Source organism: Panthera tigris, chromosome E2, assembly GCF_018350195.1.
Source record: "Panthera tigris isolate Pti1 chromosome E2, P.tigris_Pti1_mat1.1, whole genome shotgun sequence".
Lineage (NCBI taxonomy): Eukaryota > Metazoa > Chordata > Mammalia > Carnivora > Felidae > Panthera > Panthera tigris.
The window spans coordinates 61,173,286-61,186,567 of NC_056674.1; the positions used below are offsets into that span (position 1 = coordinate 61,173,286).

Below are 13,282 nucleotides of genomic sequence, written 5' to 3' on the forward strand. Positions count from 1 at the left end.
CCAGCCACCCCGCACCTCCCCCACTCCGCCTGGCCGGCCCGGTCCCCCAGGGCCGGGAGCGCAGCCTTCCCAGCTTCCCTCACCACCCGCCACACCTCGCCCCTCCCCTCTGAGCCCTGCGCGCCCCCCCACCCCCCCACCCCCCCCCCCCGCCACCGGGCCCGGCTCCCCCTCCCCCCTCGCTCCCGCGCCGGCCCCGCCCTCACCTGCGGCCGCTGCGCGGGGCGGGGCCGCCCGAGGATGACAAAGCAGCGGCCGGCAGCGCGGGACCCGCCCCCCGCGCTCGGCGGGTGCGTCGGCCGCCCCGGCGCGGCTGTTATGGAAACCGGCTGGGCGCGCAGGAGGCGATAATGGGGCGGCCATGGCCCGGGCCGGCAGCTCCAGCGGCGACGCGGCCGCGGGGGAGCGGGCCGGGGGCGCGGGGCGGCCGGAGCCGTGGGAGCTGTCCCTGGAGGAGGTGCTGAAGGCATACGAACAGCCCATCAACGAAGAGCAGGCGTGGGCCGTGTGCTTCCAGGGCTGCCGCGGGCTGCGGGGCGCGCCGGGCGGCGGGCGGCGCATCCGGGACACGGCCGACATCCTCCTGCGCCGGGACGGCTCGGTCAGCGCGCGGCGGGAGCCAGGGGCCGCGGGTGAGGGCCGGCGGGCGCGCGGGGGTGTGGCCGGGCGCGCAGGACGCGCCGGGGGGCGGGGTGGGGGCCGGGGAGCGCGCGCGCGGGGTGTGGGGGGATGGGCTGCGACCCTCCCCTCTCCTCGGCCCTCTCCTCTCCTCCTCTCCCCTCGTATCTTCTCCTCTCCTCCCCCTCTCACCCCTCCCCCCCTCCTCTCCCCCCTTCTCCCCTCTCCCCCCATCTCCTCTCTCCTCCTCTCACCTCTCCTCTCCTGTCCTTTCTCGTCCTCTGCTGGGTGCGAGCCCTCTCCGTCCCCACCCTCCCTCTCGTGGAGCCCCCTCTCTGCACCCTCCCTTTCTGGAGCCGGCGCCCCCTTCCACACCCTCCGAGTCCTGAACCCCTGCAGGAGCCCCCTTTCGCACCCTTCCACACCCTTCCTTTGCTGGACGGCTTCTCCCCATCCTTCTCTCTCTCAGCTGGTGTTGGGATACCCCCTCCCTTTCCTAGAACCCTTCGCCGACCATCCTCTGGTTGCCGGTGGGCAGCCTGCGGTTCGCTTATTTAACTCACAGGAGAAGGATTTTGGCTTTTGATGGTTGAGTACCTTCCATAGACCCAATTCTGCCTCTCCTACCCCCGCCTCTCCCCACCTGGCGCTGGTTCCTTCTGCTTTGGGGTCTGTAGCCCTCAGTCTTTTTCATCCAGTGATTCCTGGTGTGGAACCCTTGTTGCATGGGTGACTGCAGATGCCTTACGCTGGAAAGGAACGAATGAATGTCTTCTTGGAGCTTTTTTTCGTGGAGATGAAGGTCTAAGGAGGAAGCTGTGTCTTCTTTGGAATCTGCTGAATTTACCAGTTTCCTGGGTTTAATAGCAAGAAGAGTGTGTAAAATTTTGGGAACAGTCTGCTTGGTTTTCCTGCTCTTAATCATCAAGAACAAATAATCCCTTGAAAGATATTTGAAGTCTACTCAAAATAGTGAATCTAAGTGATTTTTAGCCTCTTTCTTAGGAAAAAAAATAATGTATTTTCTTCCCTGGAGAACTGTACTACTGGTCTAGAGCATATGGTGACTAAAAAAAAAATTTTTTTTAATGTTTATTTATTTTTGAGAGAGAGAGCGCAAGCAGGGCAGGGGCACACAGAGAGACAAACACACAGAATCCAAAGCAGGTTCCAGGCTCCAAGCTGTGAGCACAGAGCCCAACGTGGGGCTTGAACCCATGAACTGTGGAGACCATGACCTGAGCCGAAGTCAGACGCTCAAGTGACTGAGCCACCCAGGCACCCCTAGAATGTTGGGTGATATTAACCCAAAAGCTAATACTGTGTAGGAAACACAAAGGCCCGCTATGTGTGCTGGAGGAGAGCTGGGCCCTCTCTAGTCCTGAGACTATGGTTTGCACGAGTCCTCATGGAGGACACGAAAGGACCAGCACAAAGCTGCACAGGAGCTATAGCTGCTCTGGTCACAGGAGGGTCTGTTGAACCCGCCCTGCGACCATCACTCTATTTCTCCCAAGGTCCTTCTCAGCCCTGTGCCCCGCTCCTACCTCCCTCTACACCTTTGCTATGAGACATTTGCAAGTTTCTGTATTTCATACACAAAGCACCAAGATATTTGACAGGTGAAAACAGTGAGTAGACACTCAAATGGTCTTATTCCCATTTTACCAGTTAAGCTGAGGCTCAGGCTTCCCCAAAACTGTACAGAGAGAGGAAGGATTTGGATTCAGCCTCCAGCTCTTGATGTTTGCATGCAAGGTCTCCGTAGGTGGGCCTGAGAGGCTTGCCCTTGCTGGATGGCCTTATCCCCGCCCTCCCGCGGAGGTTGGGGGGGTGGGGGCGGCCAGACTCTGCATATTCACAAAGAGCTTTTCTCCTGAAGCTATAGATTCCTCCCTGTGTCCCTCTCCATCCCTGGAGATAACAATATATGGGGTGCCTGGGTGGCTCAGTCGGTTAAGCAGTTAAGCCTCTGCCTTCAGCTCAGGTCATGATCTCATGGTTCGTGGTTCATGGGTTTGAGCCCTGCGTCAGGATATCTGCTGTCAGTGCAGAGCCCGTCTTTGGATCCTCTGTTTCCCCCTCTCTCTCCGCCCCTCCCCCACTCACGTTCTTTCTCTCTCTCAAAAAATTAAATAAACATTAAAAGAATTAATAAAAAAAGAGTATAACCCAAGATGTGGCTCCTGGCACCACAGAGCGGGACAGGACTATAGGGGCCTGCCTGGTCTGACCCTCTGATTTTAAAGATTGGAAAACTGAGGTACAGAGTGGTAGCTGGTTAGAGAGCGCAGCTCTCACAGAGAAGTACAGCTCTGTGTGAGAACTGGGAGAGAGTCAAGCCATGTTTCTCATTGGTCCTCCAAAATGCACCTTGATGGCTAACGTTGTTGGTAGTCACCAAGCTCCCTCCAGTTCCCAGGATGTGTCAGCTCCTACTTCCTGCTGCCTCTACACCCACAACCAGGCCAGAGATCCAGGCTGGGGTTTCAGGTCACACCTGGCCTCTCTGTGGAGACTTACTAGCCCAGGACATCAGGAAGCCCAGTTCCATTTTCCATTCAACGCAGTCTTTGGTTTCGCTCATAAACGTGTCTCATAAAGGTGGATAAGAGATATGACGTGCTGGTCTGTAAAGATAAGGGAGAGTGGATTGCCCTGAACTTTCTCTTCAGTCTGGTTGAGCTTTCTTGAATCAGCTGAAACTTTAGACCAACTGCCCTCAAGGGTGGCTAATGCACCATTTCGCTGGCGCTTGAGTGGTGAATTCACTGAAGGATATGTGTTTATTTCTTGCTGTAAAAAGCAATCGGGAAAATCAGCATCTTTTAATGTTACCTCACCTGGTCCCTCGGTACAAAGTTCTGGTAAATCTAGCCTTAAGTAAGTGTTTAAAGTAACTTTAAAGGAATCTGCAAAAATAAACCACATTTGGGGGAATGATTAATGTATGAGCATACATCTCGCCTCTAACAGCGAAGTGGAAACAAATCCTAACCTTTAGTCTGAAGACTTCATAACTGCTTGGGGTACTTTTTTTTTTTAAGTGGGGAAAATGTGTTCACGTGAAGTTATTTTTTTTTTTTAAGTTTATTTTATTCATTTTGAGAGAGAGAGAGCACATGTGAGCGGGTGGGGGGGGAGGGGCAGGGAGAATCCTAAGCAGGCTCCCAGTTGTCAGCATGGGATCATGACCTGAGTCGAAACAGAGTCAGTCGGTCACTTAACTGACTGAGCCACCCAGGCGCCCCACATGGGAAGTTATTTTTAAGAGGCCATTATTAAAACCTCTTGATGGGGAAAGGGTTCCTTTTTTTTTTTTTTTTTTTTTTTTAACTGAGGCAGGAAACTCTGTCAGGCATCGATGTGAATGCCTGTGTGGACCCATTCCCCGAGGCACAGCTAATTCCCTAAGTGCAGCTTGGTCAGTGATCCTGTGACCCTGGAATGCTTTTAGTGGCTTTTGTCCACCTGATGCTGTCCTGGGCACTTCCCCCCAGGAGAATGACTGCTTCCCTTCCCCGTGTTTGGCTGTTACCTCGATGGAAAGACCGTCTGCCTTTCTGGCCTACCACTGCTCGGGAAACACTTCTCCAGGCACCGGGCTGTCCACCACCATAACTCTCTTGGGCAGGCAAAGGTGGGACATGAATGTGGGTAGAGGTGTGTCTGAGACGGGAGTGAGCTCATCACCTCCCACCTTCCCCCTCCTGTGGATGCTAAGGTACACACTGCCCTATTATTCTGATTTTTTTTTTCTTGTCAGTTTTGGTACTAAAACTTTTCACAGGCCCTACTTTTCTGCTTGGGCGCCTCACGTGACCTGTCCACCGGGCCCCATCTGCCTCTCCAGCCCCTTCTTGCTCCTTCCTCTTCTGCCTGGAGGCCAGCTGCCCCCATGGCCCCCATAGTGTTGGCACCTGCCCCCAGGGTAGGGCTCTCGGAGTGGCCGCCACTGCACAGACCCAGGGCCCTCCCACTCATCTCATTTTCAGCCCTGAGGTTCAAACACAGGAACGATTGATAGTCTGTCGTGCGTTGGATGGTGGTGTCCTGTGTCATGAGCTCTATGGGGCTTGGAATTCTTTTTTTTCAGAAATGTTTATTTCTTGTGAGAGAGAGAGAGTGTGAACAGGGAGGGGGCGGCAGAGAGGGAGGGAGAAAGAATCCCGAGCGGGCTCTGCGCTGCCAGCACAGAGCCTGATGTGGGGCTCAAAAATGAGGTCAAGACCCCAGCTGAAATCAAGAGTCAGACACTCAACTGACCGAGGCCCCCAGGTGCCTTGGGCTTGGAATTCTCTTTTCCACCTCGGCCTGGCAGCGAGAGCAGCAACTGAGTTTGGCATCTCACCGTCACCAGTGCCCCCCTCCTCCATAAACTGGTGTGCTGGTAGCACATGCTGGGGAGGGGTGAGGACGAGTGAGGGAACGACAGTACAGAGCCTTGGGCCCGGGAAGCGTGTGTGCACACAGGCACAACACACACACACACACACACACACACACACACACACAGATGCCCCCTCGTTCGTTGTCTCTGCAGTGCTCTGCACGAGTACGGGGGGCTGCTGGCCCTGCTGTGGATGTTCCTTCCGGTCTCCTGGCCCAGTGCGTCCTCTCCCTTTCCCACAGGGTGGGATCCGTGGCCGCTAGGATTGGCTCTGGGCCGCTGGTTTGGGAGGCCCCCTAGTCCTGTGGGCTTTAGGTGTCCAAGCTGGACTCCATAGACCTCACTGGGAGGTCGCCTCCTGAGTGACTGAGGACCGTCTCTTTAGCTTGCCTGTATTTTTTTTTATTATTTATTATTTTTTATTATTTTTAATGTTTATTTTTGAGAAAGAGAGAGAGAGTGTGTGTGTATGTGTGTGTGAATAGGGGAGGGGCAGAGAGACGGTGACCGAGGATCCAAGCAGGCTCCGAGCTGTCAGCACAGAACCCGACTCGGGGCCTGAACCCATGAACTGTGAGATCATGACCTGAGCCGAAGTCGGACGCTGAACCGACTGAGCCCCCCAGGCGCCTCGTTGCCTGTATTTTTTTTAAATGGCATTCGCACAGATGAAGGTGGATGAGTGTCCAGTGATGTTGTCCCCTGATATGCTGGGCAGAAGTGAGAGCTGGTTGGAAAGATGAAATCCTGCTTCCCTTGTCACAAGTCTCCTCACAGTCAGAATATTTCTGGCTGAAACTCTCAGGTCCTGCTCCTTCTCCCACCAGTGCTGTCTGTGCTGCCCGCCCTTGCTATCACACAGGACCCTTGGCATTTGGGGACTCTTTGTGCCTTGGTTATGCTTTGTGAGGGTCACCCAGGCAAGGCGCGGTGTGGAGATGAAGCCCAGCCACCCAGGGACAGGTGGGCACTTTGCTTTACAATCCAGGGTGGCAGCGGCTGACATTTTCAGGCTCTTGCAAGAATGTGCTGGGCCCACTCGTGTTTACGCCCCTGACGCTGTTCTGATCCCCATTGCACAGATGAGAAAACTTGTTCACGAAGCACCCAGTCACCCAGTGGGGAGGGGTGGGGGCAGGACTGGGAGTGAGGACTGCGGCCTGGCCTCGGGGAGTTACTCCTCTTCTTTGCACCTCACGGGCTGTGCGAAGCCTTGGACGTGCCTGGTGTGGTAAAGCACTGGGTGCCACAGGAGTGGCAGTGAGTCTCCCGTCTCTGTTTGTACCTCGCCCAGCAGCCCTCCAGGCGCACGTGAGTGCCTTCACAGGATTTCGGGTCCTAGCGTTCGGAAGAGGAAGGGGCTCTGTAGAGTGCACCTGGTCAGGGTCCCGTGCGCATTTCTCGGTGACGTAAAACATCGTCCATGTGCCCTGTGACCTTCCTGGCCTCTACCTGGGGAGGGTGTGAGCGCTGGGAAGGACACCTGCCTGGGTGTGACTGTGTGAGCCAGGTGTTTGTAGATCGCATTCCTGATTCAGTCTCACCTCTGAGCAGAGATTACCTCACAGGAAGGCGTCCCCCAATAAGCCATGCTCTCTGTCCAGACATCTGTGAGCCAGGGGCTGGCTGTCACAGATGACCAAGAGAAGCCTGTGTGGCTGCTTTGGCTGGCCCAGTACCTAACTGGCCGTTTGCAGCCTCTGCCCTGTGCTCTTAGGAGAGGTTGAAGCTGTCGAGGTGTCTTTGGGGTCCCTGTGCAACCTCGAGATTGGCTCATGAGACACAGCCCCAGGGTCTCTGCCCCCTTCAGGGCCCTGGTCACCCCCACTGCAACCCCCACCACCCAGGTCTTCACAAAGAAGGGGTTCTCTGTCCCCTGTGATGGAATCAACTATCTTCTCAATTGGGCACGAGGGGGTGACCTGTGGGGGCCGGAAGTATGTGAGTGGCTCCCACAAAGGAAGCATTGTGGTATTGGTTGGTCTGGTCCTGGGAGGTGGCCATTTGAACAAATATGCCAGTGAGTATCAGCTGCAGGAAGGCGCCAGGGTTTCGCTCTGATCCTGTTTGACTCCTCAGAGGGAGTTTGACCTCCAATAAGGACCTAGTCAAGGAGGAAACTTGCCTGGAAACGGCAGCCCAGTAATTAGGCAAATCAGCATGCGTGGAGTCCGGGGCTCCTGTCACTGTCTTAGCTCCGCCTGGAAACCCCACTTGTTCGGTGTCGAGGGCATCTGGGTCTGCAAAGGAGAGAAGACAGAACGGTTTACAAGCAGGGCACAAGGGTTTCCTTTGGCTGCTGTAAACGAGTTACACAAGCTCACTGCTCAAAACAGCTCGAATTTATTCTGTTACAGTCGGAGAAGCCAGAAGTCCAGGGTAATGTCTTTGCCTTAAGGTCAGCAGATTAGCAGCCTTACTCCCAAATGCTACCCCTGTCCCCTTACAACTTAACATAACATGTCCACAGGTCCCGGGGATTGGAATGTGGGCAGGCTGGGGGCCATTATTTGGCCCACCGTGGAGGGGAAAGTCACATGGGTAGAATGGTCACTGTTCTGTCACCTGGATTCCATCATCAGTGACATCAGAACGCGGCTTCTGGAATTATGTTCCATCTAATGCTTCACAGGGGCTGTTCTCACTTGAGTCCAGTGGTGGATGTGACAGACCCTCAGATTGCTAGGTCCCACCCTGATGAGCCCGATACTGCCTGGGGCTGGGGTGGCCCTAAGATCTGCGTTTTCAGCAGGCTCCCCGTGATGCTGCTGCTGCTGGTTCCAGGACCCACTCTGTGACCCCCAGTTGACGGTGTGTGGTTTCCCCAGGCCACACCCTGTGTTGGGACACCCCCAGGGCCAAGACTCCTTTCACTTGAGGTGACCGGGATGGTCAGTGAGCGAGGGGGACAACACACGGTCTGGGTGTCGGCTTCAGAGCCAGCCTAGCCGTGGATTGGATCTCAGCCAGGTGACATTGGCCAAGTTCCTCACCCTTCCCGGGCTACGCAGTGGGGCAGCGGGGAGGACTACAGGAGGGGATCCCCGAAGAGCACTCAGGGAGTTCAAGTAAGCCATCCTCAGGCGAGCGGGGAGGAACGCCTCAGAAGGCACTGCATTTCAAGGCTGCGGCCCGTGTGCTGTGGCCACGAGTGGGGCCTTCCTGGCGTTATCCCCAGGGCGCGCTGGCGGGCACTGGGTGGGGAAGTTCTGCAGGAGCAGAGGAACGCTGACCGTTCCCTCACCAGGACTGTGTGAAAATGCAAGGGTTAACTGATCCTTACGCTTGCGTTGTGGGAGTTCTCTGGCCCACACGCATTTCCCTGACTCGGGTCTTTCCTGGAATTGATTCGGGTGACGTAGGTCCTGGGTCCTTGCTGCTGGGGGAGGACACCCCACCCTGCGGTGTCAGTTCGCGGAGAAGCAGGTGGGTGTCAGCGGAGCCTGTGGAGGTGAGCACGGGCGGAAGCGAAACGGAGGCCGGGGGACACGGGCGCCGTTGCCCCACGGAGCTCTCTGCTTGCTGAGCAAACACACAACTTCCCAGTCTTGAGCAGGCATTTTCCTCTTAGCTTTGGTTGCTGCCAGCTCGTTTCTAGACATCAGTGCTTGATCTGAGGCATTACTTAATTTAAGTTTTAAAATTTGACATTGAGACAAGCATTTATGGAAGCATATACTAGGTGCCAGATACCACGTGTGTTTTCATACATGGGGCTTGAACTCTCAGCGCTGAGGCCAGTGCTCCCCTGACTGAGCCAGCAGGCCCCGTTTTCGTTTAATCTGTATAATCCCCTGTGTGGTAGCTGATAGCTGTTTGGAAAGAGGACTCCAAGGAGGCTCAGAGAGAGCCGGGGACTTGCTCCGGACCACGAGCTCCCGTCCTGGATTGTGAGAGAGCGAGGTGGGTGCTGTGTTCTTGCCACTGTCACGTGCACGGAAATTAATTTCTTAATGCCGTAGCACACGTTCCGATTTCAGAAAGTGTGAAGGCAGCGCGGTGGGAGTCTCCTGCCAGCCTTCTCACAGTAGGAGAAGGCCCGGTGTGTTTTTACGTGTTGGCCAGCGTGTGGCAAATAGCGCCCCTTCGCAACTCTTCCCCCCCGGTAGGGGCTCCGATTGTCCCATTACCGAGGACACCTCCTCCATGTCGGTGGCTGTCCAGTGCCCCCTTGTGCCGACATCATATCGCGTGTCCGGTGATTGGCTGTTAGGGTGATTGGGGATATTCACGCGTCCGGTGATTGGCTGTTAGGGAGGCACCACGCGAATAGACTCTGGTGTCATGGCACCTGAGCACACCTGCTGAATCGAGACAAGCAGGGGTGGTGGTTTTATTTATTTATGTATCTATTGGTTTATTAAAAAACTTTAATGTTTGTTTTTGAGAGAGACAGAGTGCAAGCGAGGGAGGGGCAGAGAGAGGGGGAGACACAGAATCCAAAGCAGGCTCCAGGCTCTGAGCCGTCAGCACAGAGCCCGACGCGGGGATCGAACCCATGAACTGTGAGATCATGACCTGAGCTGAAGTCAGACGCTTCACCGACTGAGCCACCCAGGGGCCCTAATTATTATTTCTTATCTTTAGAGGGAGAGAGCGCATGAGCGGGAGGGGGCAGAAGGAGAGAGAGAGGGCCTTAAGCAGGTTCCACACTAAGCTCAGAGCCCAACTCGGGACTCAGTCCCATGACCCTGGGATCACGACCTGAGCCAAAACCAACAGTCAGATGCTCAACTGACTGAATCACACAGGCGCCCCAGGGCTGAAGTTTTAAGAGATGCTGCAGGCTGCCTTCCTTGGGATCGTGACCATTTTCCACCGGCATTGAGTGTGGGCCCTGCAAGGGCCTTGGTCTACCCACCGTGCTGTTTAGCCACACGGGGGTACCGAGGAAACAGCCTGAGATCTGGAAAGGCAGGGGCCCCCTGGGCTTGAGCTTGGACCCTGCCCTTTGTGAAGTCTGCATTCATTGTCCATAATTAGGGACCTCAGTGTGTGTGGGGGGGTGTCCAGCCTGGGAGGCCTAGTGTAGCTGCTGCTTTGGCTGGCCTCCCCCCGACCCCCGCACGCGTGCGGTCTCCTTCTGGGGGGCTGAAGAGGGTGTCTCCTCCATGGCCACTCCCTGTCCTGACCTCAAGCCTAAAGAGAGTCACAGGCAGGAGGCCCTTGGTCTGAAACTGGCCGGGAGGTCCTGGCGGTCCCATGGTCATCATAGCACAGTGATGCTGTGCACATCCTCACAGGCTATTGCGCCCTCAGAAGTGTCTGCATCCGTTCGTTACCTCACCTGTTCTTTGAGGTGACACTGTGTGCCTCACCTGTCCTTTGGGTGACGCCGTGGGTTAGCTTGGGCAGGTATCGCCTCCATCCGTAGATAAGGAAATGAGGTCAGAGGCAAGACCCTCAATGTCATAATCACAGGTGGGAATCTGGGCTGAACTCCTTCCCATACTCCCCACTCAGGCACAGAGGGGTGAGGCTATCAGACACCTGTCCTACCACTCACCGCTTCCGGGGGGGACACTTCCTCTGGGAACTCTAGCCTGCGAAGGCCTCACAGACTTCTCCAGATAATCTTTCATCCTATGCTACTGTGACACATGATCATTTCCAAGAAAACTCCCGAGCGTCTTGGTTTCTCCTCATTCGTCATTTTATACACAAGAAATCGCATCGGCTTTTCTTTTCCTGTACATCTTGGTGAGGATGCTCTTCTTGGCAGGGAGGGAGAAGCACCCAGTGGGGGGGCAACACCATGGAGACCATGTGTCCTGGGTCCAGCCCTACCTCAATGAGACATTGATGGACATGGAGAACACTTCAGTCCTAGATGCCTCCTGCTTCTGTCTGGGTCTCACTGCTTTCCCTCCAAGACAGTTGTGGGTTTTTTTATGTTTATTATTTTTCAGAGAGAGACAGTGTGTGTGGGAGGGGCAGAGAGAGAGGGAGACAGAATCCCAAGCAGAATCCCAAGCAGGCTCCAGGCTCTGAGCTGTCAGCGCAGAGCACAATGTGGGGCTCGAACCCACGAATTGTGAGATCAGGACCTGAGCCAAAACCAGGAGTCGGATGCTTAACCGACTGAGCCACCCAGGCGCGCCAAGACGGTTTTTGAAATTAGGAAAAGGTGGTTTGTACAATGCTGCGTGATCAACCTGGTGACAAAGTTACTGTAGCTCCATGAAGTCATGTTTGGGTGTTCTGGGTGGGCGGTTCAGGAGGGTGCACTTTGGGGTCTGGCAGTGCTTGGGAGGGGTCCCCGCTCTGTCATTTTTTAGCTGTGTGGTTTTGTGTAATCTTCTCAATCTGCCTGAGTCGCAGTTTCCTCATCCGTAAGGAGGGAGTCACGGCACCAACCTGTCTGTGGTGGTTGCGGATTGAAGCCGTAATGAATCATTTGTTAGTTGTGCGGCAAAGAGCTGGACACAGTGTCTGCCCTGAACCTCCCGAGGGGACAGCTTTCTCATCAAAACCCAAAGACTCCCCAAGTCCTTCCAACGTGAAGTACAGTTAGATTACTAAACGTGTACTTTTGTTAACATATGGACTGCTTAAACCAGGGACACAGGCATTAAAATTATTCCAACCAGAAGGCTTCCCATTGACCAGAGGACTGAATGGTGCTCGGTCTGCAAAGGGCACTGAAGGGCTGGCTGGCCCCCCCTCCCCTTCTTGGTCCTCAGGATGACTCAGGGCCCTGGCCTCTTCCAGGGAGCGCCTCTGTTCTGAGCCTGTTGTCTTCTTTCCATTGCCCCAATCCAATCACAGCTACAAACACTCATGGAACTCTCAAACGCAGGCCACAGTCTGCCACTTGCTGCTCACTTTCCACTCTCTTGATGTTGGAGTGGATGGTTTTCCATTATTTTACTGGATCAGCTCAACACAAACTCTATCTTTGGCAATCTTCCTAGTTCTTAATGGCATTTTGAAAATATTTGTGGAGTTAGCAGGTTCACTTAGCAGAGAATTTCATGGTGTATGTTTTTTTTTTTTTTCATACCCTACCTCATTCCAAAAAGAATTAAGGCAATTCGAGTTCATCTCTTAGCACAGATTCCACCCGCATGCTTCATTCAAGGAAGGTTGCAGAAGTAGGTGGGTTTTCTCTGTTTCATCCAGCCTGGCATCTTGAGGGACCCGGGGGTGGGGTGGGGGGTGGGGGAGCAGCTGGGGCAGATTCCGGGGCCCCTTGGCCTGGCCTCACCACTTACTAGCTGTGACAACTTCCGGGAAATGAGCTCGACATTCTGGACCTCGGTTTCCTCATCTGTGAAATGGGTAACAGAACCACCTACCTCCTGGCTTGTGTACGGATTACAGCAGATGAGCATTTGTAAACACGTTAATTCAGTGCCATGTTTTAATAATAAAATAAAATACACAGTGCTGAATTGAGCTCCTGGGCTTGAACCCAGAGACTCTGATTCTCTGACGGAGGCGCTGACAGTCTGGGGGCAAATCCCTAAATCTGCAGGTAGCGGCCAGATGCTGACTTACCCAGCTCAGCTCTTAGCGATTCCAGAGCAAAATCTGTTGTTTCTGTTGAGCCTGGGTTTCTCATCTGACTCTGCTATGATTCGGGGGCACATTCGGGGGACTGTGAGTTTCAGACCATGAGGTCTTTCCTACGAAGGAGGAGGCTTAACTCATTCTCTCTTGCCTCCAGCCTCCAAGCACGCTTCCCCAAGGGGACCCTGTTCCCCGCTGCGTGGTCACTTTGGGGTGAGACTGCTATGTGGGGTGTGGACGGGGGGGGTGTGTCACTCTCTGGCCCCTCACCTGGATATCCAGGCCCAAAGATGGGTCCGCAGGTGTCCGTCCAAATGAGTGGCGGCTTGGCCTGTCGAAGCTTTCGGGGGTTCCAGTGGAGAGTGTGGAGGGTACGCCGTGTGTCCCTGAGGGGGAAGGTGGGGGGGCAGTCCATCTGTTGGTTCCCGGGGATGCTGAGGCGTGTCCTGACTGCCTGTTATCTCCTCTTGCAGAGTCCACAACGATGGTGTTGTCACCAGCCAGCTCAGAAGCCCAGGTACCTTTAAAACAATTTTTAAGTTTACTTGGTACACATTAAAACTAACATGTGTCATATAATGTAAATTAGAAAGCATATAAAGTTACACGATTGTTCCCAGGAGGTGGGACACAGACAAAATACTCAAAGACCTTAATCGAAAGGGCTTGATGAAGAGAGTGGACAGGTGAGGACAGAGAGCCCACCAGGGTGGTGCAGAACCTGGCAAGCCAGGAAAGCCTGAAGGGGAAGGGCATCGATGA

The 13,282-nt window shown here is 54.7% G+C and overlaps 1 protein-coding gene and 1 long non-coding RNA gene across 9 annotated transcripts in view; one reads left to right on the top strand and one right to left on the bottom strand.

The window, feature by feature from the left end:
* The first annotated feature begins 267 nt into the window (after positions 1-267).
* The window catches only part of SPIRE2 (spire type actin nucleation factor 2), a 36,736-nt gene continuing 23,721 nt past the window's right edge, over positions 268-13,282 (top strand). For 2 of the 7 annotated variants that reach the window (XM_042969362.1, XM_042969367.1), the window contains exons 1-2: positions 268-632; positions 12,994-13,037. In XM_042969362.1, the coding sequence (XP_042825296.1) occupies positions 362-632; positions 12,994-13,037 (315 nt within the window). In that variant the 5' untranslated portion in view covers positions 268-361. Of the gene's footprint in view, positions 633-7,631; positions 7,820-8,411; positions 8,435-10,487; positions 10,709-12,993; positions 13,038-13,282 lie in introns of those variants that run through there. The other 5 variants (XM_042969361.1, XM_042969365.1, XM_042969364.1 and 2 more) reach the window with 5 other exon arrangements.
* On the bottom strand, positions 7,129-10,371 carry LOC122234126. 2 transcript variants are annotated; one of them, XR_006211872.1, is made up of 3 exons: positions 10,296-10,354; positions 9,139-9,312; positions 7,129-7,248 (listed from the first exon to the last, which is right to left on the bottom strand). It is a non-coding gene; the product is annotated as an uncharacterized LOC122234126 (long non-coding RNA). The 2 variants fall into 2 exon arrangements; XR_006211873.1 differs by lacking the exon at positions 9,139-9,312 and having other exon boundaries at positions 10,296-10,371.